The 18,062-nt window shown below is 48.5% G+C and overlaps 1 protein-coding gene across 1 annotated transcript in view; it reads left to right on the top strand.

Annotated features, from left to right (window-relative positions):
* The window catches only part of DLGAP2 (DLG associated protein 2), a gene marked incomplete at its 3' end in the record, with an annotated part of 716,077 nt that overhangs the window by 621,943 nt on the left and 76,072 nt on the right, over nucleotides 1–18,062 (top strand). The window contains exon 7 of the mRNA XM_082863905.1: nucleotides 10,730–10,941. Within this exon, the coding sequence (XP_082720031.1) occupies nucleotides 10,730–10,941 (212 nt within the window). The remainder of the gene's footprint in view (nucleotides 1–10,729; nucleotides 10,942–18,062) is intronic.

The raw sequence follows: 18,062 nt of genomic DNA, 5'->3' as shown, positions 1-18,062 counted from the left end.
TAAACGTTTTCTGTCCCCTCTCCACTTACCGAACATCTGCTAATCATGGAAACTAGTAATCCGATATAAAGGCAAGAGTGCAACATAATGAACCCCAAACACTCATCACCCAGCCTCGGGAATGATCGATTCAGGGCCCGTCTTGTCCCATCAGTACCTCATCTGCCTTCCTGTCCAGGTTATGTTGAAACAAAGCCCACACAGCCTAGGTAGGTGTTTCTGTATTTATCTCTAAAAGACCCACACTGGAAGGTAAGGGCTCTTCCTTTGGAAGCACAACTGCCATGCCGTTAAGACATTAAGGAATCACAGTTTCTTCAGAGTGTCAATATCTGGTCAATGTCCAGGGTTCCCTGTCTGCCCGCAGTTCTCTCTTACAGTGTGTTGGCATCGGCGTCCAGATCAGGGGCCTGCGCGGGGTGGGGTCACCTGTCCATGAAAAATCTGTTGGTTTCTCCTCTGTCTCCTTCTCTTTGCTCTCTCTTGCCACCACTGTCCTCCCCAGGGATTTTATTTTGGGGGGTGGTTAGGAACCCATTTGTCTGACGTTCCCCGCAGTCTGGGCTCCAACTGTGGGGTCTCAAGGGGTCACGCAGCCGCATCTCGGGCCCTCGTGTTTGTCAGGCGGTGGTCGGGCCTCCACCATCAGCCCCCCCGCCCGTGGTCCCCCACTGCTAGCGTGAGAGTCACTAAGGACCTCGCCCGCTGGAGCGAGAGGGTCGTCCGTCCAGCCGCGGCTCCAGCAAAACCCCGTTTCCAGACTTCGGAACATTCGTCCTCGTATGGGAATGTGTGAGAAATGACAAGTGACTGGGTCCCGTGAAAAGCTGTGCTTCGGTGGAACAAGCCCCGGTGTTAAATGACATCACGCAGGCCCACAAACCCCCCAGGGCCTCACTCGGAGTGGGCAGTCGTAGACCCAGCCGCGTGGTCATCGTGAAGGGACACTCTGGGGGCCACTCACGATGCAGCCTCAGAACAGTCTGGACCACGTTCGCCCGCGGCGGGAGCCACATCGCAGGCAGGGCGGCACCACGGGGCCCCAGAGAAACGCGGGTGAGGCGCTCACTCAGGAGACGGGTTCCCACCAAGCGCCCCCCTCCCTGGGCCCCGCTGGATCACGGGGGGATGGGTGCGGGGGGAGGTTTGAGGCCAGGAGCATCACGAGCTCCGCCTCCTTCCCCGGCTCCTTTGTCCTGTTGGCCTAGGACTTCCAGGACCTTGTGCTACAGGGCTTGACGGTGCTGATTGCATTACGCTTTCTGGGGAAGGATACAAAACTCTGCATCCTCGCCAGCGCAGATTTTATTTCGCGGCCAGAAGGTAGGGGGATCGGAAGAATTTCTCTGTAGATGCTACCGTAGGAATAAGATTTACAAGAACAGAAGGGAGAAATGAATGCTCGAACGCTTTTCTTTTTCCACCCAAAGCTAGAGAGATTTGGAGCTGAACGAAGGATTGCTTTCCACTTTTACCTTTGGTTTGTACAGAATACATAGTTAACATTAGAGCAAGAGTCTTCATGTTTTTAAGTAGGTCAAAGCAGACAATAGGCAGAATTGAAAGAAAATTATGGTCCCTTTTGTTCTTTGAAAGAGCTTATTTTGGTAGTTTCTCCAGCAGCAGACAAAGCGTCTAAGGTCAGAGTGTTAATGAGTGTCACGTTAATTGGGCGGGTGACCTGCGGGGGGTTAGCTCAGAGAACAGGTGGCCCCCTTGTCATGTGCTGCCCTGGGTTCTAGGGACACGAAGGTAGGAGGTGCCCTCCTGGCCCTGATGGGAGGATAGGTGAGGGCAACTGCGTCGTCTAGAGAACACGGCGGGGACACGTGGGAACATGCCGGGAACACAGGCCTTGGCCCCCATCACATCGCACTGCAGCGGCACGTAGCCCAGGGCCAGCACCAGCTCGGTACTCCCTTCTCCCCTCCTGGTCTCCTGGCCTCTCCGCAGGCCTCCTTCACTCTCCCTCCCCCCTTCCTCTCTTGATTGTCTCTGCCCGACTGGTGGTCCAGACCCACAGGGTCTCCGGGCGACGAGGGGTCTCACCCCGGTGTCTGTGCTAATGATGCTGCTGTTCTGAAGGCAGCATCTTGTTTGGTGTTTAATTCAGGAAGAGTTCCCGTCCCAACATGACACTCCAGGGAGCCGCCAGAGGGGAGGGGCAGAAGGACCGTGGAGCGGCGAGAGCCACTGGGAAGCGTGAAAATCTTCCCACGCTTGCAGAGTATTCCAGCCCCGCTCCCAACCTCCATCCCACCGAGGTCCGCACACCCCCAGACCTGGGCACCGATCCTGCCCCACCATCCTTCGCGGGAAAGGGCTCCAAACGCTCCATGAGTCGTGAGCATCCTCCATCCCAGAGCGGAAGCTGGTCATCGAGTTGATGAAGTACGCGGCGCGCGCACAGAAGTACATCCTACAAACACTGCATTTCCCAGCGACACTCGTTCAGTGGGTTCTGTTTGTGCTTTAGAAAAACCATCCACCTTTACCGAAGGGGGCCTCTTCTGGTTTCTGCAGTAAGCACTTCAAGGGGCCTCAGGCTTCCAGAGCCCTGGACGTGTGCTTCCATGTGATCAGAAGTGAAAGCTGACTTCTGACTGAGAGCTGAGCTCTGACACTGACCACCTCCCACACCCTGGCTGACGTGGCCGCCCCAACTGTCCTGAGTGTGTCTCGTGTCCCCGTCCCTCCCTCCGCCTGCATTGCTCTGCTCGCCGGTCTACGACGATCTGTCTCCCCAACAGGACTCCGCACCCCCGTCACCGCATTATCCCTGCGTCTGGTGGGGTCGGACTCGTAATAAAGCCCCGAATGAAGGAACGAGGAGGCTCATTTGTCCTGTGATGCCACAGGACACCTGGAAGCAGTGAAAAGATACTCAGGTGTCGGTCCAACAAAGCCAGCGTCTTTCCAGGCGCTGGAGGCATCTGGGTGGTTCTCGAATCGGGGTGATCAGGAGGATGGATGCGCCCCCAGCCTCTTCTGCTCACACGGGATTCATGACTCTTCAGGATGGTTGGAATTAGGGCTCATAAAGACCATCCAACTCCAGAAAACCAATAATTCTGATAAGCTTCTCACAAACTTAATTGTTTCACCCAGTTCCCAGACCCCCGGAGCCCCGGGGCTGTCCCCGCCGGGAGTGGCTGGCATCACGGCCGCTAGATTTCTCTGGCCCCTCTGTGGGTTGGGTTACTCCCCAAACCTGCTGAGGTGGCGGGTCCCTTCCCCCGGAGTCCCCATGGAAACCCTCGTCCCTCTTCCGGGCGCTTCTCACAATCGGTCTCTTGTGTTTCCACGTGCACGTCTTGGCCGATTTCATCGGCACATAAGACACGCTCACATCGTGGGTCATTTTGCCGTCTCTGTTCTTTCGTGACAGTGGATGGGTGGGTCCTGGAGAGCAGTGGCATCCCCTGGGAAGGGTTTGAAAGGAGCCATTCCCAGAGCACAGGGGAAACCATTACCATCCTAGGCCTGTGGGCAGGGTCCGGAGAGAGGGGGCCCGTGGAAGCAGGACCCCCAGCATTTGGAAGCCTGGTTGAGGCAGCTCCTGGCAGACCGTGGGCCCGAAGCTGGAGAGAGCTCTGGAAGGCGCTCCGCAGCCCCCCTCCACTCCCCCCGCAGTGCAGCCCCCGGCAGAGCCAACCAGAACCGGAGGCTAAGGGACCCGGACTGGCGAGAGGCTCCCTCAGTGGCAGGGCACAGAGAAGGGTGTGGGGGGAGGAGACCGGGGACCAGAGGGGACAGGAGAGGGCATGGGGGGCATGGCCAGCACGTATGGACAGTGCCCAGCACATGGGGACAGTGCCCAGCACATATGGACGGTGCCGACAGGGGACTCATATATGACCAGCACACAGGATCACCTCCAGCAGGCCGCGGCCCGCTCAGTGCATCGTGTTGAGTCCCTCGTATGGTCTCAGGCCTGTGACAGGCATTTGGGAAATATTGTTGAGATAAATTCTTCACTGAAGGATGCCGGGGTTCGAGTATTTGCCAGCCGTGAGCCCGGTCAACCTTTCTGCCTCATTGATCTCATATACATAACCCTTTGTGGTGAGACTCAACACAGTGTAAGAAAGGCGCTTGGAAAATCATCAGTCATTATATAAACCTATAATAATATTGTGTGGGTGAATATTCTGCTCTGTCCACGTTTACCAGTTAAGAAGGACGAGGGCTGTGTGTGACTGTGAATGTGCGCGGTAGAAATCAAAGGAGAGCTGACGCTTGGGCTGGCGGTTCTCTCTTGTGCACGGGGGTCAGGGAAGGATGTTAGCGGCATCCCTGGCCTCAAGCCTCCAGCGGCCAGGAGGCAGTCTCCCCACCTTGGAGATGACCAAACTTGTCTCCGGACGTCACCAAGTGTCCCCGGGAGACAGAATTACCCCCAGCTGAGAACCACTGGGGTCATCCCAAGAGCGTGAGAGTTAGAACTAGGTGGACTTGGGTTCATCAGAAGCCGACTCTCCTGGGCTGGGGGCAGGGACCCCTCCGCCTGCACCTCCTCCCGGGCGCTGCCTCCCCGCCCTCAGCATCCCTCCTGGCACCACCCACCTCTCAGGTGTCCGAGCTCAGCTGGGAAGCCTTCTTATGAGACGCCTTCCTTTTTTTTTTTTTTTTAATTTTTTTCTTTTTATTTTGATATAATTTTAGATTTACATAAAAGTTACAATAATAGAAAAGAAAACTGAGGTATACCCTTCACCCCATTTCTCCTGTGTTAACAACTTAGATAACCATAGCACCGTTATCAAAATCAGGAAATGAACAACGTTATAATATTACTAACTTAAAAACAGATCTCATGGGAATTTCACCAGTTTTCCCCGATGTCCTCTTTCTGTTCCCACGATCTTTTAGTTATCGTGTCTCCTTAATCTCCTCCAATACATGGTGGTTCCCCAGTCTTTCCTTACCTTAATGACCTTGACACTCTTGAAGAGTAATAGTTATTCTGTAGAATGTCTCTCAGTTTGCGTTTCTCAGATGTTTTCACGATGAAAGTTATGCATTTTTGGCAAGGCTACCCAGAAGTGATATCGTGTCCTGTTCAGTGCATCATATCAAGGGGTACGTGATGTTTATATGTCGTATCAGGGGTAATGCTAACCTTGATCCCTTGTTTAAGTTGGTAACCTCAGAAAGTTGTTTTTGTACGCAGTGGTTCTGGAACATGTGAGACACCTTCTTGTGAAATGCCTTCTCAGGTCCTAGGAGGCTTGTTGATAGCTAAACCACGCCCTCTCCAAAGTCCATGCATTTATACCCATTGTGCGATTGTTTAAACAACTTTCCTGCCCGTAACCATGGCTCCTAAACATGTCAAACCAAGTATTCCTGTTTATAGCAAATATTTCACGGTGTCTCCTGGACTACTCTAAAATGAAATTCATGCGTAACCGACCTACACACACTATTCTGAGTATAGATTTGACCCTTGAACGACACAGGTTGGAGCTGCGTGGGTCCGCTTGTAGGTGGAATTTTTCAGTAGTAAATGCTCAGCACTACTCGATCCATGGCTGGTTGACTCCTCAGATGCTGAGCGAAGCATGTGGAGGACTGACTACAAGTTATCCTCGGACTTTTGGCTGGGTGGAGGGTCAGCGCCCCAGCACCTGCATTGTTCAAGGGTCAGCTGTATAGGTTTGTTTACGTGTATAATGTGCCCAAACGCTAATAAAACAGAAATAAAAGGAGGGTCCCTTTTAACTAAGAACATGAATTTTAATATAAAAATGTCTGGGCACATGACAAACATGTACAGAAGGAAGTATTCGGAAGCTTGTTTCTGGATGAAGACACAATAATTTAGACCTGTGGAGGGAATAGTCATGACTCACGCACCACCAGCAGATTCACCCACCAGATGGGATTTTCGGCAATGGTCCACATTTCTTGGGGAAGCACCACACCAAACAGAGTCCTCTCTTCCCTTGATTTACATGGTTAGTTGCATTCCTGAAAAATCCACTGTTCATTAAGACCATGCAAATGAAAAAAGCAAAACAACTTTAGTTTACATACAAAGAAGAGTTAGATTCAAGGCTCAGGTCATTATAGACAGAAAAGCATACAGCACACAAGCCAGTTCTTCATGGGGGTGGGGTTGTGTCATGCTTTCCTGCGAACGAGCATCTCTGGCCCCCAGGATGCTGGTCGTGTCCCCCAAGTATGTGGCACTCACGGCTTCCCCCGATGGATGTCTTGGGTGGCCCTAGAGGGTGTCCCCACTTGGAACCGTTGTTGTTTACTGTGACAACCTGGAACTGAGAAGCCCAGCTGTCTTGCTGTCAATTATATTCCCAGTGGCGAGCGTGCCTGTCATGCATTTAAAACAAAACACAAAAACTTTCCGGAATGAATGGAGAAGACATTTCCCTACAGGGACACACAGCGTTTGATGACATTTTTTTCCCTTGGTTTCAACACCTGAAAGAGAATATTATTACGAAACCCCGGCCCTTGTCACCCGTGCCTTGCTGCTTGAAAGGAAGAAAGGACATTTTAACCTGCCGCGTTGACGTTTCCTTCAAGCAAGGAGCAGGAGACACTGAACTGTACACTCAACTCAACCTTAGGAAAATGCCTATTTAGACATCATAAATATCACTCTATGCAAGTAGGAACTAAAGTAGTAATTATCGCCTCATGCAGCAAAGATCACGCATGGATTTGCAGAGGTCAGTGGTCACTGTGAAAGGAAGTTCATTTGTTCGTTCATTAAAGCACTTGTGGGTTTGGGGCCAACCCTGGCCACCCTTACCTGCCATTGCAGGGTTTTGACGCTGTAATGTACCCAAGAAAGAGTTATTGACTCAGGCACGGTGGCATTTTCGTGTCACTCCCTTGTTCTTTTGATAGCCTGGAGACATGTGCTTTGGAAGCGGTATTCAGAGCCCACGCTTGACTCTGGTTTACCCTCCTTCTGTATTGAAATCTCTCCTGTCAGAGACTGCGAAATTGGCGGCTTACATCAGAAACAAAAAAATACAAGCTGCTCTCATTTGTCAGTTAATTCACAAGCTGCTGGGGAGAAAATCTTTGTTTTTTTTACGGAAACATGTTTTTAATTCACAGAAACTCCGTAAAGCTGCCAGTGGGGATGCATGTTTCCCGGCTCCTCTCCATCTGTCTCCTGCCGTCTGCAGCCTCCCTCCCGGGAGCGCCCGGCCCATAGAGGAACCCCCGGCCTCCTCCTTCCTGGGCCTTTGGTGCCTCCCCCTTCATTTTTATTTTTTTTTTTTTAACATCTTTATTGGAGTATAATTGCTTTACAATGGTGTGTTAGTTTCTGCTTTATAACAAAGTGTATCAGTTATACATATACATATGTTCCCAAATCTCCTCCCTCTTGCGTCTCCCTCCCTCCCACCCTCCCTATCCCACCCCTCTAGGTGGTCACAAAGCACCGAGCTGATCTCCCTGTGCTATGCGGCTGCTTCCCACTAGCTATCTATTTTACGTTTGGTAGTGTATATATGTCCATGCCACTCTCTCGCTTTGTCACAGCTCACCCTTCCCCCTCCCCATATCCTCAAGTCCATTCTCCAGTAGGTCTGTGTCTTTATTCCTGTCTTTACCCCTAGGTTCTTCATGACCTTTTTTTTTTCTTAGATTCCATATATATGTGTTAGCATACAGTATTTGTTTTTCTCTTTCTGACTTACTTCACTCTGTAGGACAGACTCTAGGTCCATCCACCTCACTACAAATAACTCAATTTCGTTCCTTTTTATGGCTGAGTAATATTCCATTGTATATATGTGCCACATCTTCTTTACCCATTCATCTGTTGATGGACACTTAGGTTGCTTCCATGTCCTGGCTATCTGCCTGCTGCTCAAATCCCAGGAAGTTAGAGCCCAGACCCCTCCTCCAGGAGGCCTTCCCAGATCATTTCCTCTCTGTCCACAGCTTCCACTGGCTGCTTCCCTGTTTTCCCTCCACACCTGCTTCTGTAGCCCTAATTAAACCATAATTCACTTTCTTTTATGCCTGCCTTCCTACTGAAATGTACTGTCATTCGGGACTAAATTTTCTAAAGTTTACTTCTTATTACACTAGCAAGGTATATGGTCCATGTAGAAAACTTAGAAGACATAAGTATAAAGAAAAATCGTTGAGAAACCCGCGGTCAGTATCTCCCAGGGATGATTCCACATCCTTCCGGCCACGTGTCTATGCATGTTGCAGGCATATCTGTCGTTAAAGTATAAGAACACGGAGTGCATACTCTAAAATGCTCCCGCCCGTGAACACCCTTCGTCGGCTAAATAGCAATTCTTCCGCACAGTATCCATGGCATGCTTGTAGTAAATATTTCCCGCCACCCCGTCAGATATTATCAGTTTTCCTCCTTTGACCCTAAAGAATGGTTCACAGTCCCTGGCGTGAATCCTGTTGGCTGGGGACATTGCTGGGTCAGAGGCGCCCACAGTCTGAAGTCTTCTGATACGTGGCTGTAAATGTTGGACCCACATTACCACCTGGCGTGAAATGGCGTGGAAATGTCTGTGCCCACATCTGTCTCCATCCTGGTAATTTGTTCTGATGGTGGAAAACTGACTTTTGGTAAGAAAACCCATGGATGAGGACCTAAATGCCCAGAGAAGCTCAGTCTTCCTTCTTCCTTGTGCCCCAAATCCTGAGCGTCAGGAGATACCTTCTATGTGCGTAAATCTACGCCTGTTTCCCCGGGGGCTGATGGCTTGCTCTGTCACCGGGCCTTTCTCTCCTCCCACCGTGTCTCTGGCGGTTCTGCACTGCCGTCTGGGGCCTCGTGCCCACCCGCCCAGTCTGGACCACCCCCAGGGTCACTGTCCTCTTGAAACCCCCTGGAGACGGGCACTCAGCACCCGGCAACAAGGAGCTTGGAAGCGCCACCCACGCGGCCCCTGCTCTGCAGCTGCAGGGACTCGGCTGCGGACCCCCCAGGGCCACACGGCCCTGGGGGTCACGGTCCACTGAGGACCTGGAATCTCCACCCTGTTAAGCCCCCTCCTCTTTCTGTGTGTGGCTGCGATGTCTCCACGCGCTTCCCGTGGACCTAAGCCAGCTTGGGGTGGGCGGAGGGGGCGCTGTTTTAAAACACAAACTGCAGGCAGGACCCACGACGTGTCACCACGGGGCCTGGACGGGCTTGATGCCCACCCCCTCACCTCTCAGTGAGGGGCCGCCCTGTCCCTGCTTGTCTTGGCCGGAACCGCAGAAGGTACATCCTGTCCCATCCCCGGTTTCCCCTCCTGGGCTGTAACATGCGAGATGTCTGAAGATGTGTTTTAAGAAAACGGAGAAAAGGTGCCTTCAGCTGAAAACTCTGCCTTTCCCTCCAGGCATGCGCGTCCCTGGCGGGGATGGTGACAAATGGGCCCACTGGCACCATCAAAACTGGAAAGATGACAAAGGAACATATCTACGAAACAGAAACAGACTCACAGACACAGAGAACAGACTGTGGTTGCGAAGGGGGGCTGGGGGAGCGGTGGACTGGGAGCTTGGGGTTAGCAGGTGCAAACTATTATATATAGGATGGATACACAACAGGGTCCTACTGTATAGCACAGGGAACTCTATTCAATCTCCTGTGAGAGACCATAAGGGAGAAGAATATGAAAAATAGATATATACGTCTATAACTGAGTCACTTTGCTGTACAGCAGAAATTAACACAGCATTGTAAACCAGCTAGACCTCAATCAAATTTTTTAAAAACCTGGAAAAATGGCAGGACTCCTCTTAGGATGACCTGAGTGTCCGTAAGTCTCTGAATAGTCACCACAGGAAGAACCCTGTCTCCGAAGACTGTCAGTCCTCTGTCTGGGTGAAGAGTACTCTGGGAGGTCCCGTCCTGCAGCACGGAGAGCACGTGCGTTAGGTCCTTGGACTGCGGAACTCCGTGTGATGGTGCGGGCACGTGCGGAATCGTGCAGCCCTCTACCCTCGGCCGCTGCTTGGCGTGGTTTGGGTCTTTGTAAGGGTCACGGCTGGTGGAAGGTGAGCTGCACGGGGCAGGCGCGTGCGGTGTAGACACCCTGAGACTTGTGTGTGCTGTGTGAGCACACCGGGTTTCCCAGATGGGGGGTGGACACGGAGTGCAGGCCTGCTTCCTCCTCTTCGCGGCGTAGCCCATGCACCCCGGAAGTGACACAGAAGCGCTGAGGGGGCGTCGCTCTGCTGGGACCCACGCCGTGGACAGCGTTCGGGGTCTGAGTCCCCACCCAGCGCAGTGTGTGCTTCCCGGGCGTGCAGGGCCCTGGCGTGGGGGCCCGACTGTGGGGTGCGCCCCTGTCAGCCCTCACCACGCAGCAGGGTGTCCTCCTTTGGTCTCCTTCTTCCTCTTATTTCTTGTTCTCCACACTGGGGACCTCTTTTTCCACTTTTCTCAAGTTTCAACTGCTTTCCTACCAGAAGGAAATAAATCTAAATGTTAGTGGTGCTTTTTTCCAGGTTTTGAGACTACAAACGGGTTTTTCTTTCTAACATTGTCTCACTTTTCCCATAACGTTTATTCCTTTTATAACAGGGGAGAAAACAATAATTGTATATTAATGTCCTTTGGGGATTTGAATGACAGACCCCTAAGAAGCGTGTGACTTTCACTGCTGAGTGACCACAACAAGCTGTGTCTTCACGAGCTCGGAGGATTTGTCCCCAAAGAGGCAGTAACGGGATTCTGACGCCAAGGCTGACGCACGCCCTGTCTGTTCTCTCCTAGGTGCCCCAGGACGAGTGGGGAGGGTACCCCACGGGGGGCAAAGACGAGGAAATTCCCTGCAGAAGGACGAGGAGTGGCAGTTACATCAAAGCCATGGGTGACGAGGAAAGCGGGGAGTCGGACTCCAGCCCCAAAATGCCCCCCAAGGTGGCGCTCCGGCCAGAGCCCCTGCTCAAGTCCATCGGACAGAGGCCGCCGGGGGACCTCCAAACGTAAGCCCCCCGCGCGCCTCCCTCACCCCAGCCCAGGGCTCTTCTCACACCGACCGCGGCCGGTTGTCCAAACACCCCAGAAAAAGTCCTGGGCTGAAAATATTAGGCTCAATGGCTGTCAATTTTCAAGTCCTTAAAAAAAAAAAGCAATCAGACCTTCGGTTATTTACTCATTGCATAGTAATTAAGGAAATACACTTGGGCAGTTTCTATGTCAAATATTAATTTTCAAGTACCTGTCATAGCCGATGACCCCTCCGTGTCTTCTCAGATCATTCCAGCAATTGATCAGGAGCACATCTGTGTGAGTGTGTGTGTGTGAAAATCACAATGGGGAATTTTTTGTTTACTATAACTTTACAAGTGCACATGTAGGCAACAAGTTTTTTGCAGGGTAGGGGCAGGAACTGGATTAATTTTACAAATATCATAGCATGTGCTTTATATATTTGTCCAAAAATACATTGGGGTTTTTTTTTTGTTTTTTCTTTAACTGAAGTGTAGTTGACTTACAATGTTGTACCAGCCTCTGCTGTACAGCAAAGTGGCTCAGTTATACACCCAGAGACATTCTTTTTTGATATTCTTTTCCATTATGTTTTATCCCAGGAGACTGGATATGGTTCCCTGTGCTCTACAGTAGGACCTTGTTGTTTATCCGGTTTATAAATACTAGTTGCATCTGCTAATCCCAAACTCCCACTCCATCCCTCTCCCTCCCCCTTGGCAACCACATGTCTGATCTCTGTATCTGTGAGTCTGTTTCTGTTTCATAGATAGGTTCGTCTGTGCCATAGTTTAGATTCCACATGTAAGTGATAGCATATGGTTATTTGTCTTTCTCTGACTTACTTCACGTAGTATGATAGTCTCTAGGTCCATCCACGTTGCTGTAAATGGCATTAGTTCATTCTTTTTATGGCTGAGTAGTATTCCATTGTATATATGTGCCACGTCTTCTTTATCCGTTCCTCTGTCGATGGACATTTAGGGTGTTTCCATGTTTTGACTGTCGTGAACAGCGCTGCAATGAACATAGGGGTGCATGCAAAGACACACTGTTGATAAATTTAACTAATTTCCAAAATATAAACAGAGGAAACTAGGAACTCGGCTATTCCTTTGAACTATGAAAATATGCCTGTAATTCTTAGCAGTCACCTTGTGTGTTTTTGGTCCTTCCAGCTAAGTCTGGATGTAAGTGCAAAGAACTGTCTGCTTTTCCCACCACGAGCTGTGGCTCCTCTGGTGTGAAGGTTCAGCAAGAGGGTGAAACAGCAGCTCAGTGCTTTGCCAGTGTTGCATCCAGAGTTGTTCTTGTAACGTAGTGAGAGGATGAGGCTGTGACCGGGGTGTCACCTTTGTGTCATCGCCCACCCGTGCCCCGTGCACATGGCGACATGTGAAACAATGGTGTGATTTCTCCTGATAAATCCAGTCATCCGTTAAATGTTACCTCACAGGATGAAAAATTTAAATTTTGAATTGACCCGTATCCTACATTTGACAAACGTGAACGGTACCTTTGTGACCTCGTTCACTTAAATCCCTCGGCAGTTGTGTTGGGGATGCCAGGCACGAACAGATGAGGGGGGCAGCGACGCCTGTCTCGTCCCTTACGGGTCCCCTAAGGTAAGGCGCTGCCTTACGCAGAGGAGGTGGTCAGGGGAGGTTTGTGAATCAGTGCCTAGGAGCCAAGCCAGAGGCTCGCCCTGTGGAGCTCACAGAGGGATAACGGGAAGGGGGCGTGTAAGCAAAGAAAGCAAACCGTTGGAAGAGGTTGTCAGTGGAAGGTTGTGCTGGGAACTTAAGAAGTGAGGGTTTAGGGGTGGGAAACCAGAGGCATCACCTGACCCAGGCACGCAGCCATCGAGGGCTGGACCAGGCACCAGTCTCCCCAGCTTCATTTGGGGGTGCCTGAAGACACATCTGAGAACTCTGGGTTATCTGAAACCCCCCCCCCACCCGGGCAGCAGTTGTGCTTCGCAGGTCTTGGGGTTCTGATCCACTGGGTAGGGCCACCGACTTAACTCCTCATTTTAAAAGTTCGTGATTCATTTCATGATTGTGCACTCTGAAAGCGAACCATGAAAAAGAAATAAAAGCAAGCAGTGTTTGAACTGTGAGCAGGGATCAGGCCTTTTAAGAATTACGGGGGCTTCCCTGGTGGCGCAGTGGTTGGGAGTCCGCCTGCCGATGCGGGGGATGCGGGTTCGTGCCCCGGTCCGGGAGGATCCCACGTGCCGCGGAGCGGCTGGGCCCGTGGGCCATGGCCGCTGGGCCTGCGCGTCCGGAGCCTGTGCTCCGCAGCGGGAGAGGCCGCAGCGGTGAGAGGCCCGCGTACCGCAAAAAAAAAAAAAAAAAAAAAAAAAAAAAGAATTACGCACTTTGTTTTCCTATTGACAAAGTCCCTCATCCCTGTCTGCTGACCCCAGACTGGTCGTGCTCCCTGGAGCCCTGTCCCCAACCCTTGAGTCCTCCCCGCAGGACCACGATTCCCTTCTTCAGCGGTCAGCACCTGCCTCTCGTCCCTCCCCTCATCTGTACCAGGCGCCAGTTCTGACGATGTTCAGAAGATATTGTTAGGAGTTTACATTCGTAAAACCCGCGTCATTACCCACCATCGTAAAAATTCCCTCAAAAACCCAAGAGAGTGATGGAGAGGCAAGGCCACCGGACAGAGTAACCATTCACCATCCGCGTGTGGAAGTGGAGCCGGGGGTTCATCCACAGAGGCTTCTAACCCCAGCACACCCGCTGCACTTCATACCTCGGGAAACTTGGGGGGAAATGAATAGAAGATGCTGCCTAACACCTGCTCCTGTTCTCAGCTCACTTACGTCTGCGTTGGCCTTGCAAACACTGCCCACTCTGTCTGCAGAGATAAGCCCTCGGTCGGGCCCTTCTTCCCGTTATTCTGTGTTTATCACTCCGTTCATCCCTCCGACACGTGCCGGGCACTGTGCTAAATTCTCCTTACACGTGTGTGGATCATTCTTTTCCCCCAAATCTGACACTGCGATGGAGATGTGAAGGGGAGGGGCCAGCACCCTGTGACATGTCCAGACGACACCGTGCCCTGCGGGACTCCTCTGCTAATTTGCAAAGTCCGTGAAACTCCCATAACAAGTCGCTCTTTGTGTTAACATACGAAATTTCTCTTTAAAATATGTTACTGGGAGGTATATCAAGTACGTTGTTATTATTGCCTGTTAGGCTCTTAGCACATCTTAGAATTTTATAGGTTTCAATATAATTTCACTTATTTTCGTCCTAAATGGCATCATGAAAACTCAACTCTTTACCCAGGGAAATAAAAGCTGTGCCCATTTTATGGAACAGAACCCTGAGTCAGAGGAACAAGGTACTGAAGGCCACGGAAGGGACCAGGGGTTTGAAATGAAAAGTTCTTTTAATCCCATGTCCGAGGAAAGTATTTCACCCAAATAGCAGGGTCGTGTGCCTGGGGCCCAACATGATCTCTGAGGGAAGGGAAGTGGTAGTTCTAAAGGTGTGTGTAAAATATGACTGAAAGCCCTCAGATTTAGCAGTGCACTGAATGTTTTCCCTCTGACACCGCAGAACTTCACCAGCAGGAGCTGACAGAACGGTTTAAGAGTCAAGTGATAAACATAAGAATTGGTGTCTGCCAACCCCCTTTAGGTTTTATTCTCAGTATGCACCATTAATTCTATTCACACTCATAATGGTATTTAAGAATGCAGATGAAATAGTCAGATGAACCTAGTAATTATACTTTAGTTTTAATGTGATGGATTGATGTTCTTATCGTTGAATTATCATATGGGCACACTGAAACCTTAGGAATTTTACGAGCCTCCCAAGTCACAGTAAACACTGGTATAAAATGGACTTTCCCAGCAGCCCTTCTTCAATCTGCCCAGCTAAGACCTGAAACGAGATTGGCTGTTTAGTTGCCTGTTACCAGCCCTGTTGAGCCGTATAATATAAACCCCCTTCTGTGAAGGCTGCACGTACTCAAAATGCTTGACCTCTGGGAACAGTGATTCTGTTGAACACTGTCTTGTCTTCCTGCTGTTAACCCGAGAAAAAAGTCAGTCTTCTCATTAATAATTGAGTGCATGTCCTTATTACACATATAAGGATTTTCACTTTCCCCCTGCTGTGTTCTCTATAGAGTGCAAGGTGAGAGAAAGTCTTTTCACTCTCGAAAGAAAAATGAAACCAAAACAGACACGCAAAGACCTGTCACAGCTGTCTTACTGCTCAGAATTCTCAACAGTTGGGTTGACTGATCAGGAAAATCAGACCCCCAGGCCGGGGACAGACCCTATCTCTCTGTGGGGATCCTGCCCATAGGCAGACACCATTTAGAATTATTTTAAATGAAGTGCAAATTTCAAGATGCTACTGAATCTGATTTACTAGATTTTTAAATTAGCTTATGTATTAGTATCTGGAGAATTCACTTTTTATAATTATGAAAGGTAGACCAACTAATTTAATTCGGGGTATTTTTTTCTGCTTAGTTGAATTGAGAAGTCAAAGCTCTAATAATTTTGAACATCTCTGAGTCATTCTCTCAAGAAGGTAGCATTTTAAATTTATAGAGAAAGGAGAGCTTATTTTAAGAACTACTTCTTATGTAAAGATAAACTCAGGTGGGTTACAGATATAAGAATCATACTTGTATGTGTGAGTATATACAGGTATGTGTGTGTGTATATATATACGTGTGTGTATACACGTATGTGTGTATACATGTGTATGTATATGTGTATATATATACATGAATGTGTGTATATGAATATTTTACAATCTTGGGTTGGCGAAGGCATATCCAAACCTTATTCCACAGTGAGAAACTACAAGACACTGACAGATTTTAATTCATAAAACTGAAAACGTACTCATGGTAAAAGCCAACAAACAAATCAACAAGCTAAAAGTACTGTCACCAAAGTAAAACAACCATAAAAACCTGGGAAAATGTTCCGTAATACAGGTGACACGTTTTCATACCCTTAATACGAAGAGATGCCTTACAAATCAGTAAGGAAAAAGTGAGCACTGTAGCTGTAAAAATGGACAAAGGCCAGAAAAGACTATTTATGGGACTTCCCTGGTGGCACAGTGGTTAAGAATCTGCCTGCCAATGCAGGGGACACAGGTTCGAGCCCTGGTCCGGGAAGATCCCACATGCCGCAGAGCATGTGCCACATGTGCCCATGTGCCACAACTACTGAGCCTGCATGCCACAACTACTGAGCCCAGGTGCCACAACTACTGAAGCCCACGCACCTAGAGCCCGTGCTCCTCAACAAGAGAAGCCACTGCAATGGGAAGCCCGTGCACCGCAAGCAGAGAAAGCCCGCGTACAGCAACGAAGACCCAATGCAGGCAAAAATAAATGTAATTTTTTAAAAAGACTGTTTACATACCTTATCGATAATTGAAACTTAGAGAGTATTTTAGCATTCCACTTAAAACTAAAAATGTAAAATCTTATTCTAAAGGAGTTGCTGTCAAGCATGCGCACAATTCCATTGTATATCACTGTAAGGAATTGTAAACTGCCTACGCGCCCATCCGTAGGCCTTGGGTCCCGCTTGGGGCAGTCTAGCCTCTGGATACACCTGTAAGCGGTGACACAAGTAAGACGATGTTCATTGCAACATCATCAGTAATAGCAGAAGTTTAAGACAATCCAGAGTTCACCACTGTAGTACTGATTGAATAATAGATATACAAGCATTAAGGCGGTAGGATATTATTCATAGAATATACTAGAATATTAGGCAGCTATAAAAGATGAGGAAGATTTCTATGTACCGATTTGGAGCGATCCAGGTTACATCACTTTTAAAAAGCAAAGCATAGGACATTAGTATATAGCTGCCACTTTTCTATAATAAAATGGGAAGAGACGATTAAAACTCATATCATATTTATATTATAAATTTTTATAAATTATAAATTATAGTATAAATATTTATATAAATATAAATAATCATTTATATTACAAGAAACAATAGAAGGATAAATAGAAACTAATAAAAATGTTTACCTCTAAGGAGTAAAGAGGAAGTAGGTGCAATAGGGCTGGGACCAGGACATCTCAATATGTCCCTTTTCTGTATATAGTGTTAACCTTCATTTATGCAAATGTGCCATCTATTCAGGAATATCAGAACTTAGAAGACACAATAAAAGAAAATAAAAGCCACTCAAAAAACAGAGCAGCCAAGAGGAGATTTAGAGATAACCGCTGACAGAACTATCAGAGAGAACCTAAAAATAACGAATTAATGCCAAAGAATCTAAGGGAAAACGTGGACTACTCACGTACACAGAAGGGAAGTTGGCAGAGAGAGAAAAATTAGAAGAAAGAGGCGGCTAGAAATACTACAGATGAAAATCATGGTTTTAGAAGTAAGGAATTTTGCTGCTGAGCTCTTCAGCAGACTCAGCATAACTGAGTGATAATCAGTGAGCTTGAAGATAGGTCCACAGAGATCACAAAACTGAAACGCAAAGAAAAAAATGTAAGAAATAAAAAGTGGAAACGAGCATTCAAGAACTGTGGGAAAATATCAAACTGTCCAACACACCAGAATCCTGGGAGGAAAAGAGAAGGGGAAGCAGTCAATAGAAGAAACATTTGAAGACATAACGCCCAAGAATTCATAAAAATAATGAAAGACATTAAATCACAGATTGAAGCCTCTCAGAAAATCTCAAGAAAGATAAGTACCAGAAACAAAACAAAAGCCACACACATCATTTTCACACTACCAGAAACCAAGGATAAAGAGACAATCTTAAAGAAAGCTGGAGAAGAGGACACATTACATACAGAGGAACAAAAACTTTTCACAGACTTTTTGTCATAAAGTATTCAAGCCAGAAAATAATGAAGTAACATCTTTAAAGTATTAAAAGAGCACCCTATTAACCCAGAATTCTAGACTTAGAGAAAGTATCTTTCAAAAATGAAAGTGAAATAAAGACTTTTTCACAAAAACAAAAGCAGAGAAAAACATTGCCATCAGACCTGTACTAGGAGAAATATTAAAGGAAGTTCTTCAGGCACGAATATGGGATAATACGAGGACAGAGACATCTGGGGCTGTGCAAAA

This window comes from Leucopleurus acutus (genome assembly GCF_964270905.1).
Source record: "Leucopleurus acutus genome assembly, chromosome: 21".
Classification (NCBI taxonomy): Eukaryota; Metazoa; Chordata; class Mammalia; order Artiodactyla; family Delphinidae; genus Leucopleurus; species Leucopleurus acutus.
This window is presented reverse-complemented; position numbering and strand designations above follow the sequence as displayed.